General features: G+C 51.1%; 1 protein-coding gene across 1 annotated transcript in view; it reads right to left on the reverse strand.

Annotated features, from left to right (window-relative positions):
- The window catches only part of LOC104839138, a 37,408-nt gene that overhangs the window by 5,216 nt on the left and 12,266 nt on the right, over positions 1 to 19,926 (reverse strand). Inside the window, exons 4-5 of the mRNA XM_010579259.1 lie at positions 15,367 to 15,425; positions 496 to 584 (exon numbers count right to left, since the gene is read on the reverse strand). Of these exons, the coding sequence (XP_010577561.1) occupies positions 496 to 584; positions 15,367 to 15,425 (148 nt within the window). The remainder of the gene's footprint in view (positions 1 to 495; positions 585 to 15,366; positions 15,426 to 19,926) is intronic.

The raw sequence follows: 19,926 nt of genomic DNA on the forward strand, positions 1-19,926 counted from the left end.
AGGCATTTACTGTATTCCTGGTCCAGCCTCTAGCCACAAGCAAATCTTCCAGGCTTCCTATCTCCTCGCCTTACAGCAAGTTGCAACACAGCAGACATTTCATTTACTGTGACTTTCTGAAGCCAAGTAGCTTACAACACATCTCAAGACTGGCTCTTTCATGTAACACAACCCTGTCACAAGCCAGATAATATTCCGTCTGGTACATAGATGATATAGTTTGGGTGGAAGAGGTACCCCTGTTTACAGCATGCCTGATGCTGATGGCTATCTGGTATCTCCTCTGTCTGAATCCGTCCCGACCCCTCTCCTCTGCAGGGCCAAGGAGAGAGACAGCAGTGCTTTTCCACCAGCATCTGTTGAAGAAGGACTTTTGAAGCCACCTCAGTCAATCCAGAAACATCAATCCCACCAGCCTCTTATCTAATAGCATGCATCTGAGAAGTTCGCACGAAAGCAAGTGCCATAGTTTTTCCACACACAATGGAGACCAACCGTTTGCTGAAGCCAGGATCATGGCTTGGAGCATCTCCGTGTCAAACTGGTTGTTCGGCCAGGCTCCACCTTCCTCTCCATTCTGGGAGCTATGGGAAAAGAAAAGAAACAGCAAGTTACTAAAGCTCAGTCAGGAGGCGTGGGCTTGTCAGAGAGCATGAGAAGCCAAGGCTGCCGGCTTGTCCACTGGTGGAGAGGAGTTTGCAGGCTTTAAATCCTTCTATTACATAACACTTAAGAGTCAACACACTTTCAGAAGTCTCCCAATACCAGAAGCACTTGGGGGCTCAGTGGTCCTTCCAGCAACACCTGCCTAACTCTGGCTGACTTCAGAGACAGCCAGCACCTCATCACCTCAAAATCCCTGTGGGTGCCTTCCCACCAATATAACACCACAAAAAAATGCTGGTCCTAAAGTCCCAGAGCTGCATCCAGTCTTGTACGACCAGGTCCTCTGTTCCTTTTGCAGGCCATGTGAGTGGATGCCCCTTTTGAAGTATTTCAGGCTACTGCTCTGGTCTGCAGCTTCCTTTGTGAGACTGAGAGTGAGAAAACCCCACAGTGTGATCGTGGCATGCAGCCAGCTGCCCAGTGCCATGAAACCTGCTCTGAAGGAAGTCCAAAAGCAGCCGCTGGCTCTGCAGAGCTGGCAGCAAACAGTCCTGGGGAGGGTGGAGCAACATGGAGAGGAGAGAAGGGAGGTGGGTGCCCACCTTGGTTCCCTGGGACTGGGCGATGGAGGGGCTGAGCACCACAGATCTGCCTGGGAAACCTCTGGGAATGTTACCAGGCTTTAAGGAGGGTTTGTGGCCGAGGTTACAATCAGCAGTCTGTGCGCAGTCTAACAAGACCCGCTTTCATGTTTGCCAGGTGCCAGCTGTGCTTGGCCACTGCTCACTGGTGGTGGCACTTCCCCTCCGAAGAGGTCAGGGCTGTGCTCCCAGAGCGCCCCCCGGAGCTTCACTGCTTCCAGCAGAGACCTAAACATCTCACCAGCTTCCTCGATCCTCCTCTGCTCTGACCCTAAGTGACCACATCACTCAGACTGCCGGTCTCCCCTCTCCCAGCTGAGTGCTCTGACCACCTGCAGCTCTTGCTGCCCACTGGGATGCCAGGCTCTGCTGTGTGCTGGCTTGCCTGGGACAAGGGCTGCCCTGCTCTTGCAGCTGGGAGATCTCCAGAATTGAGATGGGGGAGGGTGAAAGCCCTCCCCCTTGGAGAGAGCTGAGCCTGTTTCCCAGGCAAATGTTCAAACCACCAGGCTGCAAGGCATGGAGGTGGCCTCCTCCTCCACCACAGTGGACCCAGCCCTTGCACCCAGGAGCTGCCAGACCCTGAAGCCCTGCTCAGACATGCTCAGACAGCCGAGATCTCCCCCAGCTCTGGACTCTCCTGTCACAGCTCCGTGCTTGAGCACTCAGCACCCTGCGCGCTGCAAATGTCAGTGCAGGCACTGCCCATGCCAACTCAGCGCTGCGTGCTGGGTGGCAGATGGGCTCTTCACCACCATGCTGAGCATCCTGCTGCCCGAGTTCCCCCCGCCGTTTGCACCCACAGCAGCCTTCACACACAGGACAGGCTCAATATGGCCATTTCAGAAATGAGATGGACCCACAGGCACATCCTTGAAGGTTGTATCTGGCATGTAGTGTGGGCAGCTCCCGTGTCTAGGTCGCTGCCCCAGCTGCATCAAAGCTCTGCAAGGAGAGAAGCCCTGAATGCACAAGAGCTTTCACTATCCTCCCTGTGCAAATGTCCTGCACACAGGAAGAAAAACTGCAGATGCACGGGATGGATAAGAGTGCCCATGAGCTCTGATCAGGCCCCACATGGCCCTGCTCAGTCACACAGCTTAGTATGGACCAAGTGAGGGGTATACATGGGCAAACTCCCTTTGAAACACAAGATCTGAGTGTAAGGATGCATGTATGGACACTCCCAGTTACTCTGCAGAAAATCTGGTCTTAAGCAACTTGTCCAAAACCATGCAGGACCTGTGCCAGGACCACATGACCACCAGTCCCTTCCCCTTCTGTACCTCCTGCCTGATCCAGCCCCAGCGGGGTGCAGGGCACTGCTCTTACACCAGTTTATCTGTGAAGGATGCAAACAATCCCTAATGTAGCAGAGACCGCCCTGGCACGACACTGTCAACAGCACCGCCTCTGAAATACCTGCTGTCTGCTGCAACCCAGGGCATCCCGAAAACTATTTATATCCATCCTCTGCTATGTGTGTGGTGGCACAGTTTCAAGAAGGCCAGAAGCAAGGCTTGCCCACCTCGCAAATTGATTTCAGCGCTTGCGTGATGGTTGTGCTGAGACTCCTTGGACATGGGTACCGCTACCCTGCACTCAGTGTTATGCCAGTAAGCAGCGTGCAGGCAGTCCAGGCAGCGAGGACAAGGAGGAGACAGCCCTGGGGCTGCAGTGACCTGTTAATGTCACAAGCACAGCTGGGAATAGCACCCCGGGCTAGATCCAATAAAGGACTTATGAACCTAAACACCATTGCAAACCACAACCCATTCAGTCACCAGTTAACACCAGCAGCTCCTGCCCCACCAGCTGCCCCCGTGGCTGGCAGCTGAGGTTCCCAGGTTTTTCAGGGCTGCAGGAAAGCTGCCCAGAAACACTCTGGTGCCTCCCAGACACTGCTTCTGGCTCTAGAGGCTGCCCTAGCACGGTGATGGGATCCAGGGATGGGGAAAGGGAAAGCACAAGGAAGTGCCAAATCTTTTTTTCTTTTTTTTTTTAGATTGTAATATTCTGGTAGTTTGAACTCTGTTTTGAAATCAGAGGCCCATGTTCAACTCCCTCTTCGATGCAGCAGTGCCAGCATCACATTTTCCACCTCCCGAAAGACTCTTTCCTCCCCTCCTGCCCCTCCTTCAGGCAATGGGTTGCACTGGACAGAAGCTCCTCCTGCCTCCTGTCAAAGCCGTGCCTCTGTGCCCTAGGACAGAGGGAATGCATGGAAGGAAAGGCTCACTCTGTGGTCAGGGCATTCACCTGGGAAGTAGGACCAGGACCCCCAGCCTCACTGAACTCCCTAACCAGGTGGTCCTCACTCTCCACCCCAATGATCCTTGGCCCCATGGCTGCATGCAGGCACAGACAGGAGAGCTGGCCGCCACAAAGCACCAGACTTGTCCAGGGCTGGGTTGGAAAGCAGGGGGAAGAAGGATGGTGGTTAGTCCCTGAAGCCTGGGCGAGGGTTGTGCGACACAGTTCAGCCTGTCCGGTGCATGGCACAAGAGGAACAGCTGTACCAAGAAACGTGTGGATCTTGTTTAGGTTGTTTTGAGCTCTTGTTCTGGAGCTGTATGCCCTCAGGGAGGGGTGGCCATACAACACCAGAGAGCAAAGGGAGGTTCATCCCTGAAGGAAGGGGAGATGGGCAGCCTTTCAGACCCTTTTCCTTTCTTCTAGTCTTAGAGAGGGAGTGAACACACATGAACTCACATGGTGGGCTTCACCAGCCCCTGCATTATGGCTGTACCCCAGTGTCAGGGGGACAGCCAAAGTCCTACATCCCCTTAATGCCTTCTGGGATCACAAAATCATAGACTGATTCAGCTGGAGAGGGACATGAAGCACCCAGTCTAATGAAGGTGGGAAGGTCTCTGCCCCAACACCCCACTCAAAGCAGGGCCAAGCTTTCAGCTGGACCCAACTTGATATTAGATGCTCAGGGCCTGACCAGCCACATTTTAAGTATGAGATGGATCTTCCTCTCCGGCCTCCTGTTCCAGTGTTTGACCACCCTGGGGTGAAAAACATTTCCTAACATCTACTCCAAATTTGTCTTGTTGCAACATCTGCCCGTTACCCCTCATCCTTTCACTGTGCACCTCTGAAGACAGCAATGAGACCCTTCTCCTAGCTCTCATGCCTCCAAGCTGAAGGAGCACTCTCAGCCTCTCCTCCCCTGCCTTGGGCTCCAGACCGCTGATCATTTTGGTGGCTCCCATATGGCCATGTCTTTGTCGCAGTGAGGAGCCCAAAACTGGGCACAGTGCTCCAGGTGTGGTCCCATTAAGAGAGGAATTGAGGGCAACTATCTCTTCTTTTGACCTGCTGGCTACAATCTTACTAGTAAAACCCAGTCAGTCTCCATCACAGCAAGGGTGCACTGGTGACTCATGTTCTACCTGATGGTCCCCAAGTCCTTTTCTGCAAACTTACTGCACCCAGTGTTCCCAAATTTTGCACAAACAGCCCCAAAGCTGTGTGCCTGCTTCCCATGATGCCACACAGAAAAGCTATTCTAGAAATGGCTTAGAGCTGCAAAAATGGTATTGAGCTCACTTCTCAAAGCAGGAAATTCAAGTGCCTCAATTACTTGCAGTGCAATCATCCAGAATTCAGAGGCACAGAAAAAAAACAAGTGCTGTAATCTAAAAATGCTCAAAAATAACTTCTTGCATTGGAAAAAGGCACACAGCTGATGACCAGATCTGGCCGTTTTCCACAGCTATAGGATGGAGTTGTGAATCAGAGCTGTGAATCACTGATTCAATAGCGAGCAGCCTGCCCTGCCCTGCTCCCTCTGCCTGGCGCGGGCAGACCTCAGAGTCCCCCCTTGCAGCCCTGCTCCCCACTCAGCGGCAGCCTTGGGTGCTGCTGCAGGGAGGCTGCCCGGAACAGAGGGGCTGGTTCCTATGGAAATGACTCCAAGGACTCGCTGTTTATGCCATTGACTCAATAGGTTTTTCTCTAAAAACCCATCCCCCATAGGATAGATTTTTTTCTCTCTCTTCAATTCTACTCCACACTTCAAAGCTCAAAAAAAGAGCTGGCTTTCATTTTCAGGAACGTTTCCAGCACAGCTAGAACTGGAGGGAAGGAAACAAACCCATGTTTGAAACAAACTCAGGGATGCAGCATCTTAGGGGGCTCAGGACATGGTGAACACAGAGCACGGGACAGCAGAGGCAGTACAGCCAGTGCATGACCTGCAAATGCCTTCACTAAAACTGCCTACATGGAAATTGAGGAATGATGAAATGAAAGGCTTGCCCTGCAGCCTTGACACAGCCCCACCACATGCTGCATCGCAAGGCTGCCCCCATTACCGAGGACTCCCTACAAGCATCTACCGGAGCAGTACAGGGTGGACCTGGGTGCTCTGCTGACTGGCTATTTTGTGGCACTCCAGACCACCACAACCCTTTTTAACTTCCACTTGAGCACAGAATTATTCATTTCCTTGTAGGGTTGCTATGGAGCTCGTCACTATGGCAGCCACAGGCCTTGCAAACATTTATTTGCACAACTGCTTGGTGTATTCCTGAAAAATTGTTTTCCTCGCTCTGCAGCTGGAAACACAAGCCATAGCAGCACCACAACAAACTGGAAAAGTTTATTCATGCCAGACCAGTGCTGTCAGAATCCTAGGGGCTGGAGAGGACAGCCCAGCACCCTGTGGATGAGACCCCGGGACCCTGCAGTGCTTGGCAGGGCTCCTGGCAGCACTTGCCCTGGGGATTTCCCCAAGACACTCTCAGCATCCTCCCTACTCTCTCATTTGGGGCTTTCTGGCTCCTATGGCAGTGGCCAGCACTGCTTCCACCCCACAGCACCGGCTGCTCCCAGGCTTCCCCGCTCTAGGGAGGAGGATGTGGCTGGGGTTTGTTTCTCCTCTCAGCCTCTTCCCCTTTCACTCCTGTTTGCTCCACAGCTCTGGCTGCTGCTCCCACGCTCCCATCACCTGCACTGGCAGCTTGTCTGGGGTAGCACTCTGCCCTCCCCTACGCACCCAGCTCCCAGGGCCAGGGGGGTATCTTCAAGCCCATTCCCCCAGTCCCATTCCTGGGCATCCCCTGGTCCCCCTCAGGCTGCCTCCCCCCCCCAACCCCCCCTGCCCTGCTCTTTCCTCTCTCCCAGCTTCCTCCAAGCCCTCCCCACCCCCTGCCACCTCCCACACACAGCTCCAGCTGGAGGCAGCAGCAGAAGTAAAACCTCCGCCTGCGCCGTTTCTTGGCTGGCAAAGCGACAAGCAAGAGGGAATGAATTCATCCCTGCCAGTGCTGAGTCTCCACCGCACTCAAGGTGTGCTGGGGACACAGACCCACGGCTGGGGATACAGACCCAGGGTCAGCATCCCTCTGTCCTAGCATCCATGCCAGCCTCCCACAGCCCCAGCCCACCACCCTCCCACCTCCCCCAGCCTCTGAAAAAATGGCACCAGCTCCAAAATTGCCACTATTTCCTGCCTTTCTCCCTTCCTTAACAGAGGATGCTGCTGGCCCTTCCCCCACACTCCCCCAGCTCCCCACGTTCCCTGCTGCTTCTGTAATGCAATTACAAGGGCAGGAGAGGACCTGGATGAGGCCCAGCTTTACGATCATGACTTTGCAAAGATGGGATTGAAAAATGTTAGCAGGCAAGCAGGGGGAAGATTTGCAGCCTCCCAAAGCACCGGCGAGTCATTACATCCAGCCCATGGAACTGCTGGGATGCTGCTCTGCCAAGCAGAGGCAGAAGAAAAGGCCATGATGTCTCTAAAATGGGGACCAGGGGCAGTCTCCTCTCCTGGGGACTCTTCCAGCCCTCCTGGATGAGCCGGAGCTGAGACCATTATTATTTCACCCAGCCCATCCTGCTGCCCCAAACATGCCAGGAAGGATATTTTGAGAAATTCTTTGGAAGGGTTTTTGTGCCTATTTGTCAGATCCTTGTGCCTCTGCAGCCAGCCATGGCATGTGCTCAGCTGTGCAGGAAGCAGATGGAGACAGAAAAATTAAACTAATACACATAGCACCTGCTAAATTACCTAAAATAGCATTTCTATACATAATGCCGTGATGATGAAACTCCTGATATTCTGGGGGCTTTCCAGAATAAGAAATGTGTCCCATCACTAGGATATTTCCCTTTCTCCATAAAAGACTCTCCAGATTTTGTCCCACCTGGCAGGATCCAGCTGGCTCAGACTTCAAAGGCCGTGACAAATGCACATAAAGGGATTATTGGCCCAGGATGATCAATAAGGGAAGGAAACATTCCACTGAAGAGGGCTACATGATCTAGAAAGAAGCCTGCATACTGAATCTGCTGAGACGTGGGCTGTTAATAGACAAAAGGGTGAACACTGCGAACAGGAGTGCTCACTGGCATCGTGCACAGCATGGGGGACCAGCTCTGTGGTCTCTTAGCTAAGGAAGGGGAAGTAGGGTGGGACAAGGAGACATCACTACAAAACCTTCAGCTTTCAGTCCCAGGATTGGCTCAGCTCCACAGGAAGGGGGGAAAGGAAAGCTGTTACCCAGGGACAACACCTGCTCCCAGTGTCAACACAGCTCCTGCCTGTCGCAGCGCCCCAAATCCACTCCAAAATTGCACCATGGAGCTGTAGCCCATGCTCAGAGCAAAGCTGGGCTCTAAGCAGCTTTGTAGTGCTTTAAAGCAGCGTTTTCGCTGCACTGTTTGATGGGAAACCACAGTCCCATCTAAAGCCATGAGCTTCTGTGTGGTCTTCAACCTTTCCTGTTTCAAGACCCACCAGGGCACCCCTAAACCTGGCAGATACAACTGTCTGACCCTTGCTGGGCTTCCATGGTTTCCTCCAAGGTGTTTGCTGAGCAAAAGACACAGAAACAGGCTGAGGGCTGGCATGGGCTGCATCATCAGGCATGAACAATCACCTTAAATACTCCCCAAAAAGGCAACTTCTTTCCCAGACTCCCCAGGACCTGGCACAAGCTAGTGATTTGAGCTCTGCAGCCCCAGAGGCTTTGGTGGGGGAAAACCCTCCCTTCACAGCAGAGCCCCTTTACTAGCACAACTCCTACTTCACTCAGAGGTCCACAGCCCACATTAAAGCACAGCGGCTCTCTATCTTAGGAGAGCGCTGCGTCACTTAGATTACAGCTGTTCCTGCAAAGCAATGACCTCAAAGGGATTTCCAGAGGGAGCTGTGATTTTTCAGGCTACTGGGCTCCACTCACACCTTCCCGAGGCCCTGGGGTGGCAACTGAGAGCAGCTTCATGCTTTGCATGCTGCAGGAGCTGTGGAGGAATCACTCAATACTCAAGCATCTGAACAGGCAGACAAATGCAAACCAGCCAGAAGAAGCTGTAATTTTAGTCCAAAGACTGTTGCACCTCTTTTGATTCACTGCAGAACATGTGGAACCTCATCTGGCAAAGTGAGTACCACTACTGGCTTTAACTTTTGAGTGCATTTGTGATGGAAACCTGAGGATTACAATTATTTCCTAAACTTCCCAGGGTGGCAGTTATTTCTACCGCTCCTCTTGTGCCTGTCAATGAGGAGCTGAGGGTGGGAAGCCTGCATAGCCCAGAAGTGCCAGCAGTTGGTCCCAGCACTCCTGGCCTTCCCCAAGCCGTGGTGACACCAGCTGTGGTGCACATCCCACTACCTGCACATTCTCCACATTACATAGTCCTGACGACTGTCTCCTTTTCCCTTTTTCAGCCTTTTTCCCCCACACTGCCCATCTACTCATTCAATTACCCCAGGCTTCTGGAAGCTGTTGAGTGGTTTCAACCAGATCCAATGGCCAGGTGGATGCTACTCTTCCACCATTTGCATGAAAATCAACAGAGAAAGACCTTCATTGGTGTCTGCTACTAGGGAAAGGCTCAGTTACCAGCCATGCTTGGCCCACTGGCTCTCCCATCACTACCCATCATCACATGAGTGGCTGGAAATCGCAAAAGCTGCTTGTTCTGCTGCTACTTTGGAGCTGGGCACAGCCTGGGATGCTGTGTGGGAGGACAGTGGTGGTGGGGAGGGGCTCTGAGAAAGCAGGAGGCTGGAGATGCAGTTGGGGAATGGAGAAGAGGAGCACAGGGAGACCCTCACTGCATGGTGCATAGGAGGGTGGCAAGGGCAGATATTGTGGGGGGAAACATCGGGGACCTTGACCGGCTGGAGGAGTGGGCTCATGTGAACCTCCTGAGGTTCAACAAGGCCAAGTGCAAGGTCCTGCACCTGGGTGGCAGCAATTGCCAATGTCAATACAGTCTACAGGATGAATGGATTTAGAGCAGCCCTGTGGAGAAGGACTGGGGGTACTGGTGGGTGACAAATGGGATACAAGTAGATACAAGTGTGCTCGCGGCCCAGAAATCCAAGCGTCTCCTGGACTGCATCACCAGCAGCGTGGCCAGCAGGTCAAGTGAGGTGATTGTCTCCCTCTGCTCCACTCTCCCGAGACTCCCCTGGAGCACTGTGTTCAGCTCTGGGGTCCCCAGCACAAAACAGACATGGGCCTGTGAGAGCAGGCCTAGAGGAGGCCACCGAAATGTTCCGAGCGCATGAAAAGCTCTGCTATGCAGAGAGGCTGAGAGAGTTGGGGTTGTTGAGCCTGGAGAAGAGAAGGCTCTCGGGAGACCGTACTGCAGCCTTTCAATATATAAGGGGGGTTTATAAGAAAGCTGGAGAAAGACTTTTTACCAGAGTCTGTCATGAAAGGACAAGGGGCAAGGGTTTTAAACTGAAAGAGGGTGGAGTTTGGGTTGGGCATCAGGAAGAAATTTTACAATGAGGGTGGTGAGACACTGGAACAGGTTTCCCAGAGAAGCTATGGACACTCCATCCCTGGAAGTGTTCAAGGTCAGGTTGGACAAGACTTTGAGCAACCTCATCTAGTGAAGGATGTTCCTGCCCATGGCAGAGGGGTTTGAGTGGATGATCTTTGAAGGTCCCTTCCAACCCAAACCCTTCCGTGATTCTATGAAAAGATGCCAGAAGAGCCATGGTGGGGCATGAGAGGGACAGAGGGGTCACAGTCACAGGGACCTGGCTCTGCAACCCAGCGGAAGCACTGGAGGGAGAGGACTGCTGCAGGCTGCAGCTTGGCTGGCGCCTCTGCCCAGCACATGCCAGTTTTCACAACATTTTCAATCAAAAAGTGGACAGAAGGTCAATCTGTCAGTGTTTACCCTGACATCCCCACTGGTGCAGGTGTGCATGTGCTTTATAGCACTTGCTGCTATATCCACTACAATGTTACACAAACCTGCAACGTAAATTCCTGTGGGGTTACAACACCTGCAGACACCCCTGTGGCTGGTAGGTTAGCAAGTATTTTTTTTAAGGAAGGACACGCTAAAGCCTGCATCTCTGGCCAGCTGTCTTTCTGCTGTGTATCCGCCCCCACGCTGCGTAAACCCATGAATGTTCACGTCTCCCTCTGCCTCTGGCCCCAGCTGCTGTGTGCTCTGAGATGTCCCACCCACACAGACACATATAGGCTCCCCTTGGCAGGAGCGTGTCCTGGTACACTGGGGTGCTGCTGTCTGACCACCCCAAACACACAGTAGAAGCCCCCTGAGCTGCAGCCACCCTTTGGCAGTACCTGCACGTTCTGATCACCAAGAATGCTCCTGAGAGCTTTAAGGACTATCCTTGGAACACCTTTTTTCCCCTCCCTGTCCCCCACCAGACACAGGCAGGCTGTCGTTAGTCCTGCAAGCCCAACTCTTGGACCTCACGCTTGAAAATGAAGCAAAGAATTAAAAAACATCCTTTCCTTCATAGCTTTCCTATGGGCACCTCCACTATCAGCTGCAAACCCCCTTTGCTGCACCCTCCCTCCTCCCTCTGCACAGCCTGGGTGATGATGGCCGGGGTCAGACAAGGTGGCCATGATGCTGTTTAACAGGTGAGTGAAGTGAACATCACTATTGACTGTGTTCACCCTGGGAGAGGGAGACTGGCTCACAACAGCATTGGAAACTTGTAGCACAGGGAGGTTTAGGATTAGAGAAAATAAATGGAGGGAGTGTGCGAAATGAGACTCTGTATCTTCTTTGCATGCTTTGCTCCTCCCTCCCCTGGAGTGACCGGGGATTCCCACACTGCTCCCCACCTCCTTGGGAGTCCCCCACCACGGTCTCTGGGGTGCCTCCTGCCTGGGATCTCCTTCCAGCTTACCCACATGGCCTGAGACTGTCCGCACTCCTCCTATGAGCTGCCCAGGACACACCGGCTTTTCCCAGCACAGGACATCTCACCCTCCCATGCCCACCTGCAAGCAACACAGAGCCCTCACCACTCCTCCAGGAAGGAAATCCTGACTTGAGCCAGGTGTTTTCCTAAATAAACCATCACACAGAGATCAAAACAAAGAGCTACCAGTGTTATGCAAGTACCATGAACGTGCAGGGCACAAGCCCCGTCTCTGTTCCTTTGGCAACTAGTGAAAAAGCAACAAGATGTGTCCCTCATACCAGTTCCAATCCCTGCACTGCCCCCCCATACGAGCCCCCCCCCCCCCGGAAACCCCACACTGATGATCCTACAGGGATGTCCTGTAACACTGTCAGACTGTATGTCTACTGCCCTTTGATCAATTCACTGCTGTGATCTCCACTACAGCCACTGATCTGATTTGTCTGGGAACAGCATCTGCTGCTTGGTATCATTCTGTACTCATTTACATTTGCCCAGAGACAGCATGGATGCTTTTTTTTTTTTAGAAAACAAAATACAAACATCATTAAATTAATTAATCTACCCTCCTGTTTCTCCCAAACAAGATTAACTGAGAATTGGTCTACTCAGTTCTGACTCCCTACCACATTTTCAGAGGATATTGTCTGAGCTCTTATTTCCTGAGCATGTGCACTGGAGCTCTCCTGTGTTTCCGAACAAAGAACAAATTCTCTTTGTTGTCCTGTAACAGCACTCTGAACGCAGCGATATATGAGATGGAGAGACGGTCCCTGCCTTACTGAGCTTACCCTGAGTTTTGCCAGGTTTCAGGTGCTCGGAGACATGTGGGATTTGTTTCAGTGGGTGGGGATATGCTCAGAAAAGACAGGATTGTTCCTTCTCCAACTCACATGAAGACAGCAAAGGAGAAATCACAACATAGGTTTAAGCCTGCTTTCTGGCTTAGGGTCAGTGCCGGACTCCCTCCAGGACCCATTCAAACCACTAGCCTAAGCTGCCTTGTATTTATTGCTATTTAATTTGGGTCAGACAAATGCAGTTAAGAGCACATCCCTTTTTTTTCTTTTCAGCTAGAGGTGGCCTGTGTTCCCCGAGAGCCAAGCAGAGCCCTGCTGTTCGGAGAGCTCACGGTCCTAGAGAGGTTCGCCTGTCAGCAGGAAACACAGTTGTACGTGAGCTAACATTGGAGAGAGTAACAGTGGGCAGGGCTCAGGCAGTTGCCCTTGCACCTTTTTTAATACCTGTACTACCAACCAGTGCTTGGGGAATTCACCCACCAGACATCAAAACACTGGGAAGAGCACAATGGGGAGTGAACTGCTCTCCAGGATTTGCCTGTTTTATCATCTGAGAGATGTAAGGGCTGGGCACTGAACACATAAAATAGCACTTTCTATTTCCATCCTTTAGTATTTTAACACTGGTTTAGAATAAACACATCTCCCTTGATTTAACTTAAAACAGGATAAAAGAAACAAAAAAACAAAATCAGTAAGAGCTGATTTTATTGCAAATGTGGAATCTGCACACAGGCAGGTGGGCAAAACCAGCAGGAATTAAAATCCACTGAGTTATTTCAGTACCAGCCTGTGCTGGGGCAAAGCCACTCTCCAAACCTGGGGGCCAGCCTGGGCAGCCAGTGCTATGGGAACTCCCACAACAGGCACCAACACAAGCCACTAGTGGCTGTTTCAGGGACTACTGTGGGCACCCAGGTCATAGATCACCAGGGGTAACATCACAGCTCCTGCACCAGAACCAACACGTTCTGCTAGTTCAGCTCTCCATGAACAGAGTCTGAGGCTGCCTTTCCTCCTGCCCTCTCTCTTCCCACCCCACAGGCTGCTGCTCCCACTTAGGCACTGAGAAGGGGCTGGAGCTTGTAAAGAGCTTCAGGCAGAGGCTGGGGTGAGGGTCACTGTCCCATGACCTGAGAAAAGGTCCCTGTCACTGAGTTAAGTAGGTCTGGACTGCATCAGCTCTGTGCCTTGAAGAGCTCTAGCATGATGCTGGAAGAGGAAGCAACAGAGCTTGCTCTGATGGGGCTCATTTACTTGCTTCTTGTAACAAAATTATTACAGCAGCTCTGGTGCACTTCTGTATTAACAGGGCTTTGTTAATTGTCATTTGAACTAGAGCGTAAATGGTGAGAAAGACTTTTCTTGATTAAAATGTTGTCAGTGATGGGGAATTCAACAGACCTCTGAGAAAAGTGTTCCAGCAATAACCTTGTTTTAAAGTCCATAGCTGGTTTCTAGTAGGAATGCTTTATCTACTTTACATCAAACCCTCACTCCATTTTAGCTTTGTCAGCTAGAAGAGCCTAGTAACAAAGTTTAATCGCTGCAACAAGTCCGCTATAGCAGTCTCTTCATTTTCTGTTAAGCTAAATTATCAAGCCAGACCCAGAGAAAGGCTGAGACACAACCAGCTGCTGCAGATGTTTTAACTGCAAGCTCTGACACCAAAATCCAGAAACCGACACTCCCTGTGGCACCATTTAAACCTCCACAACAGCTGCCCGAGCGGCTACCAGGAATGACAAAGCACAGAGGCATGAGCTCCTCTCTTAGTACCTGACCCAGTGAGCCATGGACGCACAGCATCCCAATTTACTTCTGATTGCTCCAAGGGTATAATCCTTGGGTATGCCTCAAAAGATGTAATCTTTTCACACATAAATGATCCTGGAGCCAGTCTCCTCATACACAATAACCTCTGGTTGCGGTATTCACAGAGGAAGATGGACTCCCAGTTTAAGTCCTTTCTTATCCTAATGTTACTCAAGGAAGTGCACCCTTGGAAGAGGATCCCTGCCCTCGCTTATGAGCCACGAGGGAAGATGGGAGAGGTGAAGGGCACCTGCTCAACATTTTCTTGTCAGTGCTTTCTCACTGTGGACCAAAAAAAGCAAACTTTGTTGGGCCAGAGGCAAGAGCGCACAGTCAAGAGAGGGGTACTCACTTGGGAGGCAGGTCTCTGCTCTGCTGCCAGGGCTTATCTTTTTAACATCACACACAAATTGGCAAAAACTCAGCCATGGTTTTGAGAGCAAGACCAGACCTTAGGAGACATCCTTCCTGTGAGTCTCCTGACCCATTAGGTTTAATTTCTTCTTCCTTAGCCTCCATCTGCCCAGTTGCCCAGCTCCAGTGGGAAGCATGCTCCTCACCTGGAAGAACTGATGAACCACCCCGTGTTGGTGATGGCACTTCCCAAGGAATGCAAGAAAGATTCCAAACTCCCCAACAAATGGAGTTGGATCCGGGGGGACCTAACACTGACTCAGCCAGACTAGCCTACAGGAGAAAGCACATAGAGTGGCATTTCATGATGGACCTGCTCCTGCTGAGTTTGATGTAGCTGGGACACATTTCTCTAGAGGGGCCTTTGGGGACCTGGGTCTCATCCACTCAATGTCTGACTGCCATGGGGGCTTACACAGCAGTTTGGCACTAGGTGCTCAAGCCAGAGCAGGCAATATACACCAGCAGCACAGAACTCAAGGCTCCATGGCTGGTAAAGGGACTCACACAGTGATTTCCAGTGGCCTCCAAGGAGGCAGAGGAATCAAGATTTTGGACTCAGAATCTAGTCTAAATGCTCAAAATCTGCTTTAGAGAGGAAGCCTTTCTCTTTGAATCATGTTTTCCAGTCCTTTAACCATTGCACAACTTCACCTGGAGTTCCCTCCGGTTCCTGACTGTCCTCCTTGAGCTGTAGACACCAAACCCCAAACCAGACACACCATTGCAAACAACCCCTGTCACACCACCACCAAACAGAACTGACAGAGAAGCTGACTCTTTGGCTGGACAATTCTACCAATGACAGGGAACACCCATCCTCAGAGCTGCCAGTCGAGGACTTCCCAGCACTGAAAGTGTCATGCAAAGGAAAGAAACTTTCACTAGACACATACATGGAAAAAGAGGCACTTACCCACTCGTTCCAGGCCTCTGGGTCTGAGAGAAGCGCCAGTCTGTGTTAGGCTGAGCTTGCTGCAGAGAAAATAGAAGAGTTTTAATAGCTCCATTCTTGCCTTTGAAAATGAAAGTGAACTGATCCTGGATTATTTGAGTCTGGAGTATCAGCGTGTTCTTTCCAAGTAAAGCAAATCAATTAGAACAAAAAGAAAGCTCCCCCTCCCCCTTTCTTGAGTATTTCTGAACCAGCATGAATACTAAAAAGCATGACAAAAACTATTCAGCGAATAATCTTCCAAAGCAGCTCAGGAAACCAGGCTGTGAAAGAAATGAAGCATGAAATAAACTGATAAGGGCATCAATTCAGCAGAAGCAATGGTACCAAAGTAATGAGCTTGGGGGGGTGGGGGTGGCAGAGTTAATTGAGACTGAGAAAGATGCTTTTAATGCCAGAAGGTAAAATGATAGCAGACCTTCCTAATCTGTCCTTCTTCTGTCCTTAAAAAGGCCTGCCTGAGATCTTGATTCACACATTGTATTTGAATGACTTTTCCTAGGTGTTGTGTCCTCGGAGCACTACAGTATTTTCTGTCCACAGAGAAAAGAATGAACTTCCGACAGCAAAAGAAAAAAGCATTATTTGTTTAGGAGATACAATAAACTTCGGACACAGCAGCACACTTTGTAACTTCATTAGTAAGCCCCTGTATCGCTTTCTGCCTGTGTTATTTTACCATCAGACAATGAACATTTTGTAAATAAGGAAGGACACAAAGCAGGCTTGCATATTCCTGTTTGAATCATGCCTTTGTGAAGAGCACTAAATAGCTGAACTGTTTTCTGTCTGGAAGACGGCATACTTCCGAAAATAGTAATCTTCTTAATTAACTCCAGAATGATAACATGCTACCTGGAAAGGACAACATTTCTCTCAGTTACCTTAGGAATGAGCAGTTCATAGTCCAAACAGTGGAACATCAGTTTTATAGGATTATTCTGCTTGTACATGCAATTACTAAGGAAAAGTGAAGACGGGTACAGCTGACCTAGATTTTTATTTAGTAGATGTGATTTCACTTATTTCTCCACAGCTTTGATGAATCTCATGAAAGAATATATTAGAATAAATTACTCCCCTAAAATAGAGGCCCCACTGGTACCCATGTTGCATGCAAATTAAGCTGTTTAAATACTTGCCCTCCAGATTTCAGATACACATTTTTGCACACGCTGACACACAATCCTGCACTACATAAGCCCTTCCCAATCTATATTTTGAATTCCTGTTGTAATTACCACTTTCAAATTTAGGGCAGGCATTTATGACGCAAAATTACTTTACTTTTTTATATCCTAAAGTTATAAAAGCTACAGCTAAATACAGTCACCTACATCCATATTTAGACATCTGAATACAAGTGGCTGAAGTTTTCAAAGCATGCCACTGCCTAGGTCTCTGCAAGCCCAAGGGCATGTAAGGTCACCAGGACCTTTGCAAAAAACGTCACTACGTTCAGTGCCGAATAGTGAATTCAGCCCCTCGCTCAAAACAACCAAGCTGGAAAATGATCCCTTGCCAGTGCACAATCAGTAATTAGTAACACTTGGGAGTTAAGAAATGAGAAATTTCTACAATGCACCTCTAAAACAGAGCAAAATAAACACTGACAAACTTTGCTTTCAGATAACCTCCTCCCACATTGCGGTTTGGATGCCATGCAGCATAAAGGGGTTAAATAGACTCAAAGAGTTAAACACCAAAAAAACATGTTCCTGACCATGCTAAGAATCACTTTAAAAAGAGTACGAACGGGGCCAAGGGAAAACTCTCCACTTCTACGAACACACAGTCTTTGATTTTATAGTGCTGCCCAGCCCCTTCCCCCACCTCCATCAAGCTGAGCCAAAGCTTTCACCTGCCACCTCCCAGGAGGTGATGGTGACACACATTCCCTGAAGCTACCTTCTTAGGTGGAAGGACAGAGAACAGCCAACTGGCCTGGATATTACGGACTGTTGCGCTTAATACACAGGACAGTAAGAAACACCCATCTCTTACCCCATCACAGGGACTTGCTAAGGTGCTGGTCTCCTGCTCATAGGCAGCCACGGTCTCCGCAGTGCTAGAATGGCTGAAAGGTTTTACAAAGAGGAAATCGCTCTGGTCAGACATGGGCGAGAAACAAGAAGTGTAATTCTGTGCCTGGGAGGTCAAGCCCGCTCCTCCCACGTCCAGGTACTTGATGAAGCCATCTGGCTTCATCTGCCCATGGAAATGGGAGGCAGGCTTGCGGCCAGTCCCTCGGCAGCAACCCCCGAAGGTCCAGCTGGCAGTGCCAGCTTTGAGACACCGGGCAGCCACCACAGCAAACATCACGCAGGACACAAGGGAAATGGACACCAAGGAGATGATGAGGTAAAGCGTTAGGTTGGTATCCTTGGGAGAAGATTTGGGGAGGTCCAAGGACTTGGAAAAGTCCTGCACACTGTTTTCTTCCAGGGAAATTACTATTACCACAGAGGCCGAGAGGGACGGTATCCCATTGTCCCTCACTTCAACCACCAGCCTGTGGGGATCTTCTGACTCCTTGAGAGCCTGTGCAACCCTTATCTCTCCAGAGCGGTGTTCCACTTGGAAAGGCAAAGCCTCAGTGGTCTCCTGCAGCTGGTAGGACAGCCAGGCATTATGGCCACTATCAGCATCAACAGCTACAATTTTGGTGACCAGATAGCCAGGTTCTGCTAAGGCCGGGATGCTTTGGTGGAAGGCAGAGCCCTTGGGGACAGATGGGTAGACAATGGTGGGGGCATTGTCGTTCTCATCCAGGACAAACACATGGACCACAGTAGTGCTACTCAGTGCAGGAGACCCAGCATCCTTCACCTCCACAGGCACCTGGAACACCTTGTCTTGCTCGTAGTCCAGAGCCCGCACAGTGTAGATGGTGCCGTTGTCCTGGTCTATCCGGAAGTAGGTTGAGATGGGTACATCCTGCATCCCGTTGTCCAGGATGGAGTAAGACAGCTTGGCGTTGCTACCCTCATCAGGATCAAATGCTGACACTGAAAAAACAGAAGTTCCAGGAAGGGAGTTTTCCTGAATGTGAGCTGTATCAAAAGGGCTAGAGAAATTTGGTGCATTGTCATTCACATCAGCAATTCGGAGGTAAAAGGTTTTTTGTGTGGCCCTCTGTGGGGACCCTGAATCCACAGCCCTCACCGTGATGTTGTATCCACTGGCCTTCTCCCGATCAAGGGGACCACTTGTGACCAGTGAGAAATGCTCTTTAAAAGATGACACCAGTTTAAATGGGAGCTCTTTTGCTATCTGCAGGCGGACCTGCCCATTGTCACCAGAATCACTGTCCTTCACACCAATGAGGGCAATCACAGTGCCTGGGGTTGCATCCTCCAGCACTGGGCTGGAGAGAGAGGTCAGCACGATCTCTGGGCTGTTATCATTGATATCAGTTAATTCCACTCGCAGGTGACAGTGTCCTTCCATGGCTGGGGACCCCTTGTCCCTGGCTCGAACCGCAATCTCGTAAGCACTGGATTCCTCATAATCCAGTGGGGCTTTGGTTCTGATCTCCCCTGTCCGGGGATCTAAGGAGAACAGCTTGGTGAATTTACCAGGTGCATTATTGCTAGTTTTGAAAGAATATTCCACGTCCCCGTTGGGACCTTCATCCAGGTCAGTGACATTCAACTTGGTGACCAGAGTACCCACTGGCACGTTCTCCTCCAGATGTACCTTAGATATGGGTGGATCACAGACAGGAGGGTTGTCATTTGCATCCAGGACATGGATGATAACCTTGGCAGTGCCAGATTTCACCGGATTCCCTCCATCCAGGGCTGTCAGTGTTAGGTGATGAACAGCCACTTTCTCTCTATCCAATGCTTTTTCAAGTACGATCTCGGGCATTTTAACGCCATCTCCTCTCACGTTGATACTCAGGGCAAAATGCTCACTGGGGCTGAGCTCGTAGGTGGAGATGGAGTTGGAGCCCATATCCGGGTCTTCTGCTACCTCCAAGGGTAGCCGAGTCCCAGGGTTGGCTACCTCAGTGATCTCCAAGACCACCTCCGGCTTGGGGAACTGGGGCACGTTGTCATTGACATCGAGGACGTCCACCTCGACACGGTGGAGCTGGAGGGGATTCTCCATGACGAGTTGGAGGTGCAGGGAGCACGCGGGGCTCTGGCCACACAGGGCCTCCCGGTCCAGCCTGCTGTCGAGGAGCAGCACGCCCGCTGCCAGGTCCACCTGGAAGTGCCGCTGCCCGCCCTCGCTCACCAGGCGCAGGTTGCGGGTGGCCAAGCTCCGCACCTCCACCCCTAGGTCCTTGGCCAGGTCGCCCACCGAGAAGCCCGGCTCTCGGTCCTCGGGCACGGAGTAGTGGAGCTGGGCGCTGCTAGGAGCCGGCAGACAGGAGAGGGCTGCGAGCAGCAGCGGGAGCTGCCATGGCAATGGCAAACTCCGTCCTCCGAGCATCCCGTGCCGACTGTGAGAGCGGAGCAGCACGGAGCTGAGCGGCAGCGGCTCCGCGCAGCCTCCCCCGCCTCCCCGCCT

Source organism: Haliaeetus leucocephalus, unplaced genomic scaffold (genome assembly GCF_000737465.1).
Source record: "Haliaeetus leucocephalus isolate CR32 unplaced genomic scaffold, Haliaeetus_leucocephalus-4.0 Scaffold656, whole genome shotgun sequence".
In the NCBI taxonomy this organism is placed as follows: domain Eukaryota; kingdom Metazoa; phylum Chordata; class Aves; order Accipitriformes; family Accipitridae; genus Haliaeetus; species Haliaeetus leucocephalus.